Genomic DNA, 14,915 nt, shown 5'->3' on the forward strand with positions numbered 1-14,915 from the left:
AATTTTTCGTAGGAATCTTAAGTCAAGTTGACTCTGACTCTAACTAGTTTAAAGTTGGAAGAAAAAAGGTTTTTGATTTCATGAAAATTATTTGGACAAATATTTATGATTATTCAACAAAAAAATAATACTCCAATGAATGTAATGGCAATGATAACAAAATCTCCAAAATAATAATGTTATAAAAAGCAATTTTACTTTAAGTTCAAGAACTTAAATTTTATTTGTAATTTGAAAAAATAGAAATATATAAATTGAAATTAGCAGTAATCATTCTTTCAGAGGATACGATGAATAATATTGTAAAGGGTAAGCGTGAGTTAGGCTCTCTAAAAAGTTGGATGCCAAAATTTTCTATTTCCTACTTCACTTGGTTGTTTAAAATATTAAGTCAAACAGGAATGTGGAGAATACTTTTTCCATATTTGATGCTTTTGTCACACATGTTTATTGCATTTGAATTGCATTTTTGTATTTTTTTTTTCCTTTGTATATATTGTTACAATATGTTTTGATTAAATAATTTATTATTGCTGCTTGAAAATTCAAAATTAAGCTTTCTATTATTGCATTTTATTTGTTGTGTCAAAACTATAAAAAGTTTTAAAACATATTTTGATATTTTGTTGGCAAAAATTGTCTATTTTTATTCAAAACATATTTTTATTATGTATATATTGTTGTATTATGTATATATTTTAAGTTATGTGTTCAACCTTTTTTTTATTTTTTTATCATAAACTAGTGAATTTTTAGCTAGGAAAATAATCTATGGCCCTTTGTCACAAGTCTAGATTTGATTGTTTGAAATTGCTTATTTGGTTATGCATTTTAATAAATGTTTTGTTTATTATAACCTTTTTTAATTTCATGAGAACACTATAATTATCTGTCATAAAGCACATTAAATATTATAATGAGTTGATTGAATAACAAATATGAGTTAATTGAAAGGTTATTCAAAATATTAGGCAACAATCAATTTTTTTATTGTGTTTATATAGGTTATTAAATTTCATTTTTATACATGAGTTGTATTATTATATTTACGTATCTTAAAAGATATAGAACTATTTTCAGCTTTTTAATAAATTTATTTTTAAATCAAATGATGAAACTAGTGAGTGCAATATACATATTTAAACTGTGCCTATATGTGTAAAAAATGTTTAAAATTGCATGGTATTGTAGTATAGTGTTAATTTATTTTTACTACTGCAATTTAAACTAATATTTTTGACGAAATTTACCTTTATTGTGAAATTGTACTTGAAACTAATTTAAAAAATAATGATTACGAAACGCCACCTGGTTTCCGTGTGTCTGCTCCGATTTACTATTTGAAGAAATAATGGTGAATAATTGTTGGTGAAATAATTATTGGAAACTGGTTATTGGTAGTTTGTTGATATGTGAGTATAGTTTATGTATGTGTTAGCTTTTATGTAAAGAATTTATAGTTGAGAGAATAATGATCGAGATAATATTGTTTTGTTTAAGAAAATGAAATTTAAAACATTGAAGAACATGTTTACTTATCAATTAAATTTATCTGCATAAATTTATCTTTTCCAACTCAATAGTTTTGGTAAGCATGTTATTTGAGATGTATATTATTAAACATGTCACAGAGAAGTAAATATAGACATCATTTGAATAATTGATTCTATGAAGTGTTTTAAAACTTTTGTATTTTTAAAAATTTATTCTAATATCAAAAGGTATGCATGAAGGAATTGTTAAGCGTTTACAGGGTTCCCACGGTCCTTGAGAGTCCTTGAAAGTCCTTGATTTTTTTTGTGCTAAATTTAGGTCCTTGAAAGTGCTTGAAAANGAAGTAAATATAGACATCATTTGAATAATTGATTCTATGAAGTGTTTTAAAACTTTTGTATTTTTAAAAATTTATTCTAATATCAAAAGGTATACATGAAGGAATTGTTAAGCGTTTAGAAACGTTGAAAGGCAAAGGTGATAAAAGAAATGCTTGTGAATTTAAAGCTGTATCAGTAAGTTCAGCTTTAAATTATTTTATACTTAAAAGACAGTAGGTTAATTTTTTATATGCATGTAATGTGAAATCTCTTATACATAATATTGATTTCTTATTATCTGTGCTATATATTTCTATGAGAACAGTTTTGCTGTCTATTATTCATTTTTATTAATTACAAACTATTTATGCATTCCATCCCTTTCTAGTACTTTGATATAATTACTTTTTTGTAAAATATATATATCTATCAATAATAAATATTTGTTTTTAAATTTCGTCTCAACTTCTGCACTTGCAAACTTAATGACTGAAACTTTCACATATTTATAGTATTAAGAAGTTACAAAGTAAATAATATATCCCTCCCGCAATTCTGATGAAGTCAATTTTAAACAACGGTATATTATGGCTAAGGTGGTACTATATGTTTATGTCATTAATTAATATCAATAAATTTTATCAGTGTTTTCACATGCAAATATTGCACTGTTTGGCTAGTGGTACGTACCTGTTAATCTCTAATGTATTAAAATAATGAACAAGTTCCACTTAAAATAGGTAGCTTTGAAATTAATTCAAACTAAAATTACATTCTTGGGAACATTCATTTTAAACTTTAATATAAATAATTTAGTTCCATGTTAGGCCGTATAGCATTTAATTTTTTTCTCTTTCAATGAGTGTAATAAGGCATCAGTTTAGGTATAGGCATCAATTTATCATTACATTCGCGTAACAAGACTTATTAAAAGCATAATTTTTTAGTCTGTTAATAAGCTATTTTCTGTAGCAATATCTATGAGCTAGAATAAACATTTAAATTAATATGCATAATATCTCAAAAATCCTGTCCTGCTTTCAAAATCACCCCAGAGAGTGACTGCAGAAGTATCTCGAGTGGGGAGCCTCTCTTTCTTTCCTGTTATATATTAGTATTAACCGGGTCAGAATTATCTGAACTTCACAAAAGGACAATCAAGAATTCTTGCAATTTTAACTATGATTCAACTTGTTTTTTTTAAAGTAAATAAATAAAAGAAATTGTTTATCTGTCATTTAACAAGATTTTTTTTTATTCTGTTTCACTGCTTTATTTTTTTTTAATTTTGTTCACTGTGATATTTGAAGCCAAGAATTTTCCTCATCGGTCAGCGATAGGGCTGTATCTTTCGTCTGTGAGGGGATAAGAAAAAGATGATTTGGTATCAGTTTTCACCACAAGGAAATCTTAAAATAGAAACAGGTTTTTAGAATTCAGACAAAAAATTATCTTTTTTTTTTAATTGTAAATTTAATTACACAAATATTGAGTGAAAAATTGTAATCATAGAAAAGGCTGTGTCCCTTTACTTATCAAACGTGAGGCAGAGGGGTCTAAAGTCTCCTCTGTCCCCCTGGCTCTGCAACTCCTGGTCCCTGGACTGGTAAGCAGCTGGCTGATTAATAGGGCTGGTACAAGGTTGCTGGTTAACAAGACAAATTCCTTCAATTAAGAGTGTTGGGTTCGTTGGCTAGTTTTGGTGTGAGTTCAAAAAAAAGGAAAATTAAAAAGAAATTTTCCCTTAAAATTGTAATGCTAAAATTTTTATCTCTGGAACGCATGTATCTGTGTTGTTAATGGAGAGGGGGTGAAAGAGAAATTTAATTTAAATCATTCCTCGTATGTTTACTAGTAAAGAGGAATGTAAAATTATGAAAAAGATTATATTCTTTAACGATATAAATTCAAAAAATTTTCCATAATTAAATATTCTGGCTGTTCCATAACTATAACCCGTAATGTATGAATAGTCCTTATGATGTAAAAAAATGCACACTTTAGGGGTATTTATATGAAATCAAATTTAACGAAGTTTTAGAAGAAGTTTAACTGATATCAGCAAACATGTTCGATTGCCGAAGAAAGTAAAGAATAGTAATTCGAGATTTTTATAAGCATTTACAAGAACAAAATTAAATAAAAGTTATAATTTTTTTTTATATTTATATGAATCTCCAGTTTTCATCTTTTATAAATAATTATGCAACATATTTCATTGATAGAGTGAGTGAAAAATTGTGCAAGATACTAAAAATAAATTGTTTTTGCAATTTTTATCATGAATAATTGAAGAAGTTTGGACTCAACTGAAGTGTTAATATTGTGGTATTAATGTGATACTTTAATGTACTTGGTTTTAACAAGAAACTAACATGTATATTTATTTATAATGACTTAAAATTAATATGTTGCTGTCTATTGATACTTAAAAAAAATTAATAAATAGTTATTAAAAGTAAATTACGTATCTATAAGTTATGTATAAGATGATTTACTAGCATTGAAAGAAATTTTTGTTTGAATAGCTCTTAGAAGTAAGAAATTAGCGAAGGATTTGATAACTTTGAGTATTTATTTTTTTGTTAATAGAGAGGAAAATTTAAAAAATAATCTGTCCAAATTAAATAACATCTGTTATTTAAAAAAAAAATCACTTTTTGGCAGTTTTGTTAATGTGATAGTGCGGCGAAAATACTAGTTAAACCATTATTCTAAATTTTAAGTTTTTCAATTATTCTTCGATTTTTTACACTTTGCTTTTGTATATGAAAATATTAATATATTTCAAAAGCATTATTTATAATAAACAAATTATGTAGCTATTTTATTATCAGTACAAAAATAGAAAATACGCTTAGGGCAACGAAGAAAATTTTTATTTTAACTTTTTATTAAATAATTACAATTAATGTAAATATGGCAGAATCACAATATTAAGTGGCAAAATAGAAATCGAATTTCCTTTCTATTTTCCTTCTGAGTCCTGGAGCTAGCACATGTCATTTCAATCCATAAAAAAGGTAAAGCATCGGATCTTGTATAACTTTATCGACATATATCACTAGCATGCACTATGAGCAAAACTCTCTAGCGTATGCTCCAAAAACGGCTCACAAATTTTTCACTAAGGACTGGAGTTTTCCACCCCTATCATTGCTGCATCCTCCATCACGAAATCCTTCGAACTCAGTACGAAAATAAATTTGTAATTTGCTGCTCACTTGACGCTGCATTCGACAATGTCAACCAAGAAGCCTTAAACCTCAAACTTTTAAAACCCGGTATTACTGGTAGAGCTGCCCTCTTCATCCACAATTTTGTCAAACACTGAAAGATAGCGCGTTGGCGGAAACTTTTTTAATAGCATCTATGCTATAGGTTACAATACACTATACAATAAACTATAGTTTACAATTTCTTACATCATTTAAAAAAATGCAATTTTAAATGGCAAATTTCAAAATTTGACTGAAATTAGTCGAATAATTCTAGAGAAATCGAACTTTAAAAGTTGTATATTTAAAATTAACATATTTACTCCTTGAACCATCAAGATTGAGTCCTAGTACGTAAAAATTCGATCATTAGGATCAAACCTTATTAATTAATTTATTATTTTTTTTTGCATTGGTTGATTTTGAGCCTGTTTAATTACACAAAAGAAGTCATCCCCCTTTCTCTACAATGGTATTTAAAAAATAGTTTGTTTCCCTTCCTCAAAGAGGATCCTCTTTCTGAGAAATGAAAGGGATTCAAAGAAAAGAAAAATTTTGTCGAATTGTTTCATTAATATGTTGTGTTAGAAGATAATTTACTCAATAAGAAAGAATACATTACTTTCATTCGCAAATTAGTTTTACGGTCATGATTTTTTTGCATCGGTGAATTTCAAATAATCGAATTAATAATAAAGAAAAACACGCTGCTTGCCTTGCGGTTTCTAGGAAGCCCCCCTCCTTACCGGATACTGTAGGGTTTAACCCTAAAAATCTTATCCTGGGTGAGCCACTGTCTTCTCCAGCTTACCACCACCTACATCTTCCTCCATTCCAATTTTCTCAGGCTCCGCTTATACGATCCATGCATAAATGGATAACCAGCAAGAACATTTCTCTTGACAACGTTATTAAATACCATACCCACACTTAAATTCGTTCAAATGTCAAGACAATTTGTCATTTCAAACAAAAAACGTTTACCCCCACTTCAGGTTCGAGCCTTGTTGGAAGAGTTTCAACATCAGAATCTTACAAACTGTATCACTGGCAACCGATGGATCCAAACAATCAGACAAAATTGGAGTTGAAATATATACCTTCAATGGGTACACGATCTCAGGCCAGCTTCATCCGCATACACCGGTCTTTACTGCCGAAGGATTGGCCATTTTATCAGCCCTCAAACATTGTGCTACAAGCAAAAGCCACTATCTGTCTCACGGACAGCTTTCGATCCTAGTCTGCCCCCAGAGGCACATGAAAATCTACAAGAATCTCTCTTCTTCTTTTTGACCAATCAGCCAAATCAAGTCAGCAAACCAGCTCGCAAAACAAGAGCTAAACCAAAATTTCATTTCACATCTTTTATCACCTCAACCTCAAGGCTAGCCTTCCACGTAAGGGTAGAAAATGATTTCTTTCCTCACCTTAACGGATTTCAATATTACCGTCCACTAATAAGCTCCCAAAATCTTGATGTACTAATAGCCAGGCTCAGAATTAAATCTCTTCCAACTAATACGATCTCACATAAGTGCAAATTGAACCAAGCTCAAACTGCCCGTATTGCGGAAGTGTCGACACAAATGATCATTTCCATATTGATATGGATGCTCCTCATTCCAGAATGCTCTTAAAGAACTTAGCCAATCATTATCTCTTCTTAATCCAGCATTTACCGATATCGTGAACTCTTTCAATCCTCGGACCAAACTTCAATCCCTCTACAAATTCTTCCCAGCCGTTTCTGACTTTTTACAACAACTTTCCGCTATCTATTAAGCCTCAACCATAAATCTCACTAATGCAAATACAGAGCTATAAGCTAACTCATAGAGCTTGTCTCACTTTTCCAGAATCTACAATCCCTTCTTCTGCTTACGGATCTAAGCAAAACAAATATAGCACACGTTACGAACTTTACACAGTTTTTTAAAAATCAACATGAGTACTTCTGATGGTTTGTTACAAAAAAGTAAATCAAATTCATCTTCTTCTGACAAATACAATGGTAAATCTGACACTGTGGCTAGTGTTTTGAGTACTGTCATGAGAAATATAAACTCTTCAAAGAGTTTTTCGAAATTTCGTCCTCGAAACTTCCAAGTCCCTAACAAAGACCTTAATCAAGGCAACAGTGCAAGTTTAACGTCAAGTAAAATCACTCCAATTATATCTGAAGGAAAAAAACAATATAATGTACCTAAAAACTTTTACGATGATCCGATGTATGAATCGCGAAAGTCTAAAAAAAAGAAACTTTTTAATCTAGATTCGTACAGCTGTGAAGCCACAAAGTTAAAAAATATGGTTGGTAATGCTTTAAGCAACTGCAACATTGCCGATCTAACTCAAGAAAAAAATAATAAACTGGCAGAATTATACGTACATACACCAAGAAAAAAAAGCAAACAGCATCCTGATGTTATAAAAAACTCTTTCGACACTGAAAATAATAATAATAATCTATCTGCAGAAGAGGCATTAAATAATAATGGGACTGAAATTGCTCGTGAAAAGGGCTTAAATTACAATGATTCTTTTAGTTTGAATTCTACAAAATCAAAGAAAAAGAAACATCCAAATAGCGAATTGTATAGTAATGAAACCTTACCAGTAAGAAAGGCACAAAACAATGTTTCTAATGAGCCAAAAATATCTGTAGAGAAGGCAATAAATGACAATGTAACTGAAAATAATCAAGAAAAGTCTCTTAATGACAGTGTTTCTTTTGCATTGAAATCAAAGAAAAAGAAACATTCTAATAAGGACTTACATATTTATGAAAGCTTACCTGTAGAGGAGGCATTAAATGACAATGTAACTGAAAATAATAAAGACAAGTTTCTTAATGATAGTGTTTCTTTTGGATTGAAATCAAAGAAAAAGAAACATTCTATTAAGGACTTACATATTTATGAAAGCCTACCTGTGGAAGAAGCACTAAATAATGAACATGAAACCGTTTTAGATAATGATGTTCCAGTTAAGTTAGAGTCAACAAAATCAAAGAAAAATAAACATTCTAATAACCATTTGCAGAATTCTGAAAGTTTTGGAGAGAATATTTCAACCAATAATGATACTAATAGCAACTGTGTTGACGTAATACAGCACAGAAATATCGATAACAGTTCTGATAATTCAGTATTAGAATTAAATATTTCAGATGAAGATGAAGTAAGAACAGTTTCTCCCTATCAATCTGGAAGTTCCTCAGAAAAGCCTTCTTCTAATAACAAATCCATCTATGACCCAATTCTTAGAGGTAGTGGTTCTGACTCAGAAGAAGATATTGATGACTATTTTTATTTTCAAGGACGTGATCGCTTCGTTGGTTCTTGTACAGAGAAAGAATGGCTTAACTTTGATATACCTCCATTACACGAGAAAGAGTCAGTTTCTTTACCTTCGAAAGAAATGTTAGATGAATGGAAATCTAGAAATATTTACATTAATAAAGGAAAGTGGTCACGTGAAGAGATATTAACCTTGAAAGAAAACTACCTAGATTTTTGTATGAAGTATAGTGTAAGTGATCCTTTTTTTCTTCTAGGCTTGGGACAAACATATAGATCAAGACAATCTGTACAGTTTGTTAAAAATACCCGTTTTTATGTACAATTGGGCAAAAATTTAAATAACAGAACACTTCGAAGTATTTACGTTAAAGCTAGATATCTTTTCGATCCTTTTAGAAAACAAGATCCTGCAAAGACTGATGAAATTGATTACATAATTAAAAAACAAAGAAAAATAGGTAACAAATGGACTAAAATTGGTAAAAAATTAGAAAGAAATGGAGAAAATTGCAAACAGGTGCACAGATGGAATAAAAAAGATATAAATAACGGGAAATGGTCGAAAGAGGAAGAAAATGCTCTAATGCGTGCTCTAGAAAAAGTTATAGGTTCAACTGATTATACAGATTACAGTCAGGTGAAAAAGATTCCATGGGATAAAGTTGCAAAGCTTGTGCCCAACAGGAACTTCTCTCAATGTCGTCAATTTTGGGCAAATTATTTAACTTGGAAAAAAGACATTGTTAATAGAAAAAAATGGAGAAGGTCCAGTACGGCAAAACTAATATATATTCTTAAAAATAACTACTATGTGAAAGATGAGGTAAAGCTTGACTGGGAAAAAATTCAGAAATCTTTTGAAAATGTTTCACCCTCTTCTTTTTTTCTGAGAACAAAATGGAGATATCTTAAAACACGTGTGCAATCTGATGAACATATAACATATAGAAAAAAAATAGATTTTTTATATGATAAATACAAGCGTAAAATTGAACGCTTTTTGAGCGATAATGATATTGTTGGAAACTCTGCAGATGATGTCATGATTGTGGATTCATAAAATTGTGATAGTTTGTGACCGGGGGTTAAAAAAAAGTGATATAATACATTTTGGGTTGTAATAAATTAATTAAAGAAAGCATATTGAATAATTAATTTGCATTCAGGTGGAATAATAATGATTTGAAGAGAACTTTTTCTATGTTGACACTATAAAAAATTACAGGTTTATCTGATTGTTCAGTATAAATTCCATAGAATAAAGTTTAAATAAATATTCCATAGAATAAAGTTTCAGAACTTGCATCCAATTATAGAATAATTCCATAGAATAAAGTTAAAAAAATATTCCATAGAATAAAGTTTCAGAACTTGCGTCCAATTATAGAATAATTCCATAGAATAATGTTCAAAAAAATATTCCATAGAATAAAGTTTCAGAACTTGCGTCCAATTTTCTCAATGTCGTCAGTTTCTGGCTGTTTATTTATCTTGGAAAAAAGATTGTCGGTACAGGAAAGTTGATCAGTGCCGCAAAACTAATATTTATAAAAGTGACTATAATGTAAAAGATGTAGAGAAACTTGACTGGGAAAATTTTTTAAAATGTTTCATCTGCTCCTTTTTTATCTGAGAACAAAATGGAGATACTTTAAATCATGTGTGCTATTGGGAAAAAAATGAAATTTATCGATGCATAATTGATTTTTTATATGAGAATATGAAATAATTTTTTGTACAAGCAAAAAATGTTATCAAATGAAGTTTTTGTTAATGATTGTTATTATGTATATTTGTTAATTTAAATGTAGGTTTAGTTAATACGTTTGATTTTATTACATAAAACAAAGATTTAGCACTTTCACATAGCCTTCTACCTGATTTTGTAGATATTTAATGTATTAGCTCAGTAGAGAACCGAGACTTGGTGCAGTTAACGAAGCACAAAAAAATTTAAGAAAGTTTTATTCATTTATTATATTTTGTTTACATAAGCTGTTAGCTGGAGCATAACTATTATTGTTTGCCTGTTGATCGGGCTACAGCATGGTCAGGGTTTAAGCTCAAATATTTTAAAATGCTTGTAATAAGTTACAGACCATGTACTAATGACAGCAAATTTAATTATAATCAATTAGAAAAGTTTGCTTTTTTTAACTCTAAAAGATTTTAACTCAGTTAAATTTGAAAAACAACTGTTACCGACCAATTATTAAATTATTCTTTTATTCTCGTGCAGAAAAATATAATTAATGTAAATAAATTAAATCAAATATACTTAGGCCATTGTCACAGGTCATAAGTAGTACATCCCTGGAATATTGTATGATACTATTGAAATGTATTCTTTTTAGTGAGCAATTTTTTAACTTTTTATAAGATTTAGCAAGGAGAATAATTTTGGAAGCATAAAGTAATATCAGAAAAAATTACGAAATGTAAAAATAAAAAAAAATATTCACATTGTACTGTCAATTATTTAAAATTTTCAATGCATTATTATTGTGAAATATGTCTTGGTGTCATTTAGATATAGTTTAATAATTTTTAAATTGTTTAGTTTCAAATTTTTTTTCACTCTGCAATTTTAATTTCATCACAAAGAATTACTCTCGTAATTTTATAAGTATATATTTATTTGAAATTAACTTTTTGTAGTACTTCAAAATATTTTTTTTCTATTTTTATAAGTGTGTTAGTATTTTTTATTTTTTCACACGAAAATAAATCTCTGCCTTTTGAAGTTTAAAAAAAAAACAACTTTGCTTCCAAATTTATGTTATTACAACGATGCATTTGAGACAAAATTTATTTTTTATTATGCAAAATTCATAATATATATATACAGAGGGGCTTTCTCTTCTGTACAATTCAGTAAATGTGAATACCTGGATATACAAATTTGTAATATTTTATATTATACAAGGATAATTGATAACAGTTAGAGCTGTTATTGTGTTATAAAAAAGTTTATGAAATAATGTGCTTTAATAAATAATATTTATTTGCTATTTTATTTTTTCTATTTTATGATAAAATATGCTTAAGTCAGAAACATAGATAAAATATTTATTTAAATTTGCACTATTTTATTTCAAATATAAACTAAACTCAGTTGCACGAAAGCCATAGAGAGCCAAGGTCTACTGTGCCCATCTCAGTTTTCTTGACCTTGTGCTCTGGGGTGCCGGAACAGATGTTTCGGTTAGGTGGTCAGCCGAACGCAAAACCCCTTCGCTTCGAACGCGAAACGCTTCCCAAGCTTGCTTGGTACTTATTTATCGACCCACTGAAGGGACGAAAGGCTTGCCCGGCCCGAGGATCGAACCCAGGACCTGTGGCTTGAGAGCGCGAAGCGCTACTACTCGGCCACCGGGCGTCTTATTTCAAATATAACTAATTAAAAAATACATTACATTAGCTTCAATCTATACAAATGCAATCAATTTTTTGTAATATTATATATATTTACAATTTTAAAAGATAGTTGGTATTAAATGAACAGTAAAATTTATGTATTACCATAAATTTAAAACATTTTTCTTCTTAAAAAATAAATTTTAATAAATAATTAACGACAATATTTATTTTAATTTTTATATTAAAAAAAGAAAAAGGTAATCAGTAAACATTTTGTAGTGCTAATATTANCGCTTAAAAATTGCCATTTTTAAAATTTTTTTTATTGTGTTTAGAAGCTCTCGCGGGCCGCACTTTAGTAGTCGAAGGGCCGCAGGTTGTGCACCCCTAGTTTATATCATCGTTTTAAAGAGAAAAAATACATTTTTTGATTCCTTTTATAAGTGAAGCAAGGAAAATTTTAATTTAGAAACTTCTTTTTTTTTTGTCCAATTATAGAAATACAACCACTAGATCATTTTAATTATTTAATATATAATGTAATGCATATAAAGAAATAGAAGAATAATATATCACAATTTTTTATTATTGTTTTGTGCACATTTTTAATTTGGACAGTTCTTGGCAATATTGTAATAAGCAAGAAATAAAATATTGTGTAACTCAAGGATTTCTAAGTTAATAAAATACAGGCAATGGCAGAAAAATTTATTTTTAGGCTTTTTTTTTTGCAGTAAAATTCAAATTAAAATCATGAATGCATGTGGAAGTATAAATCCATGTTTGCAAATCTGAATAAAAGTTTCTTTGCATCAAAAAATTAGCATTAACTTCTTGTAAATCACAGTCAATATAAAAATTTTCTCTGCAAACATGCAATCAAAAGGAGAAATAGAGAATTAAATTGAATGAGAGAGAGGATGAAAAATGTAGATGTTGTTTGATCGTCTTTGAAGAAGAGAAATAGAATATGAATTTTGTATAGGTCATGAAGAAAAAGAAAGAATATGAATTTATTTAATCAAGCAAAATTTGAAATTAAAGATTCTTTATAGTTTAAAAATTTATAGTTTTTTTAAAAAATGTTTGCTATGTTCTAAAGATTAATTTAAAATACCAAATGTTTCTTTACATCTAGTTTTAAGTTACTAAACAGGCAACGCTTATTAACACTGTCAACGAGGAAAATATGAGTGGCTCATGAAGAAAAAGAATATGAATTTTATAAAATTGTAGAAAAGTATAATATATGGCATAAAAGCTAGAATTAGTTAATGAAGTAGAGTTCCTTAAAATAAATTTCATATAAGTTTATTAAAATAGTGATTTTACAATTAATAATAATTACAATTTTATTACTCTAAAATTTTACTTATTAGTCTAAAAATAATTTAATCAAAATGTCTGAAGCAATTAAGTGAAATAAAATTAGATTTATTCTTTATTTTAAAAAAAGTAATTACAATAAATAAATAATTGCATGGAAATAAAAGTTCTGTATTCCTGCTACAATAATCTTAAATCTTCAATCTGTCTGTTTAAAATACTAGGATTCATGAAGGTAATTGCTGTGGGAAGAATATCACTTATAAGTATTCCTTGCTCTTTGTTGCAGTTTAACTCTTCAATGTATCCAAACCAATAAATAACTAAACCAGGACCAAATCTAAAAGAAATTTATGTATTAGTTAAGTAAAGTAAATATAAATTAGAGATAAATTTCTAATACTAACAACAAAATACAATTAACTGCAAAATTCATCTCACAGTTTTTTAAAAAAATTATATCTAATAGGAATTACTTAATAGGCAAGTTCTAGACCATAGAGTTTGTACCTATACGCTCCAAAATGTCAATACTGATATTGTATTTTTTATAGCAACTTATTGACAAATATATTATTTTATTAAATATTGAGAATAATTTAATTAAGCTGTGCACTGGGGATTGTGCCTAAGTTAATAGTTTTTTAATAGTAAATGATTTTGGCATTGAGTGAAAACAATAATCTGGATTCTCTGAAAAATCTGCAGTTGGACATACTTAAATGAAGAGATACGAACTGAGTTTCCCTGGCTTTGCGTTACAACCCTGGCCAATTACTCAAATTTATTATTTTTTAAATTAAAATAGGTGATGAAGCAAAAAATTAAACAATAACTTAACTAATTTTTTTTTGTCGCTATGCTGATTTCAACTTTATGAAACACAGAAAACACTTTATAATGGGTAATCGGTTAACGAACAGATCGGTTAATGGACAAATCGGTTAACGAACACTTTCACGAAAGATTTTTGTGTTCGGATAACGAACGCATATTCGGATAACGAACACTTTCAAGAAAGATTTTTTATGTTCGGGGACAACGAACACATATTCGGATAATGAACAAAATGAATTCTAACGAACACTTCTCGGCCTGAAAAAAAAGTACTATTAAACGTATGTTATCATTTTGCATACAGAATGAGATCACCAAAAGGAGAAATTTTTAAAGCATGCTTAGTATTGATAATTACTAAATGAAACTTGAATTAACAATGAATTTTAATATAAAGGTCATTCAATAATTATTATTATAAAGCTTAAAACACTTCTTGCTTACCACTCTGAGAATCCCAGAGCATTAAAAAAAAATTCCATAATTAAGAACAAACTGCCAGTAATGTGGAGATCGAATCAGAGGGCATGGGTCACGCACAGAGCCGGATTATACCTTTCGTAGGCCCTAGGCACAGAGCCGGATTATACCTTTCGTGGGCCCTAGGCATAGCCGTTTTTAGGCCCTCCCCTCCTTCCCCCACTCCTCCCCTCTTTTCAAAATATATGCTAAAATTTTCTTGCATATTTTTATTTTTTTTTTACATTTTTATTAATATGGATTTTAATTTACAAATTTGTTTATCGAACTTTATCTGCAATACCGACATACTGCCGATATTGCAGTTGATATCGATATTACCATTATGATTAGTTCGATCGATAACTATGTAAACACTTCACGTCAACAATACAACAACAAATCAGCAAAGAAAACAGTGAAATTGATAGTGAGATTAATTACAAGAAATATTTATACTACAAATAGCTTCATAGTTTTCATGATACTACTATGATAACTAAGTGAAGGAAATTAATATTGTCGAAAGTAAATCTTTTGAAATTATTTATAAATAAATTTGCAAGGTAGGTTAAATGTTTACTAATAGAAAAAAA

At 28.7% G+C, this 14,915-nt stretch overlaps 2 protein-coding genes across 2 annotated transcripts in view; one reads left to right on the top strand and one right to left on the bottom strand.

The window, feature by feature from the left end:
- The first annotated feature begins 6,892 nt into the window (after window positions 1-6,892).
- On the top strand, window positions 6,893-11,348 carry LOC107442779 (transcription termination factor 1). Its single transcript, XM_043046282.2, has one exon. It carries the CDS (start codon window positions 6,980-6,982, stop codon window positions 9,395-9,397), a length of 2,418 nt encoding a protein of 805 aa, XP_042902216.1. The 5' UTR covers window positions 6,893-6,979; the 3' UTR covers window positions 9,398-11,348.
- A 1,767-nt stretch (window positions 11,349-13,115) lies between these two features.
- Window positions 13,116-14,915, bottom strand: part of LOC107442787 (CDAN1-interacting nuclease 1) — a 17,593-nt gene continuing 15,793 nt past the window's right edge. The window contains exon 11 of the mRNA XM_016056432.3: window positions 13,116-13,363. Within this exon, the coding sequence (XP_015911918.2) occupies window positions 13,204-13,363 (160 nt within the window). The 3' untranslated portion in view covers window positions 13,116-13,203. The remainder of the gene's footprint in view (window positions 13,364-14,915) is intronic.

The sequence above is a fragment of the Parasteatoda tepidariorum genome, chromosome 8, assembly GCF_043381705.1.
Source record: "Parasteatoda tepidariorum isolate YZ-2023 chromosome 8, CAS_Ptep_4.0, whole genome shotgun sequence".
Classification (NCBI taxonomy): Eukaryota; Metazoa; Arthropoda; class Arachnida; order Araneae; family Theridiidae; genus Parasteatoda; species Parasteatoda tepidariorum.

Coding starts and splice junctions, on each gene's coding strand:
- LOC107442779 (XM_043046282.2), top strand. CDS start 6,980: ATGAGTACTTCTGATGGTTTGTTACAAAAAAGTAAATCAAATTCATCT.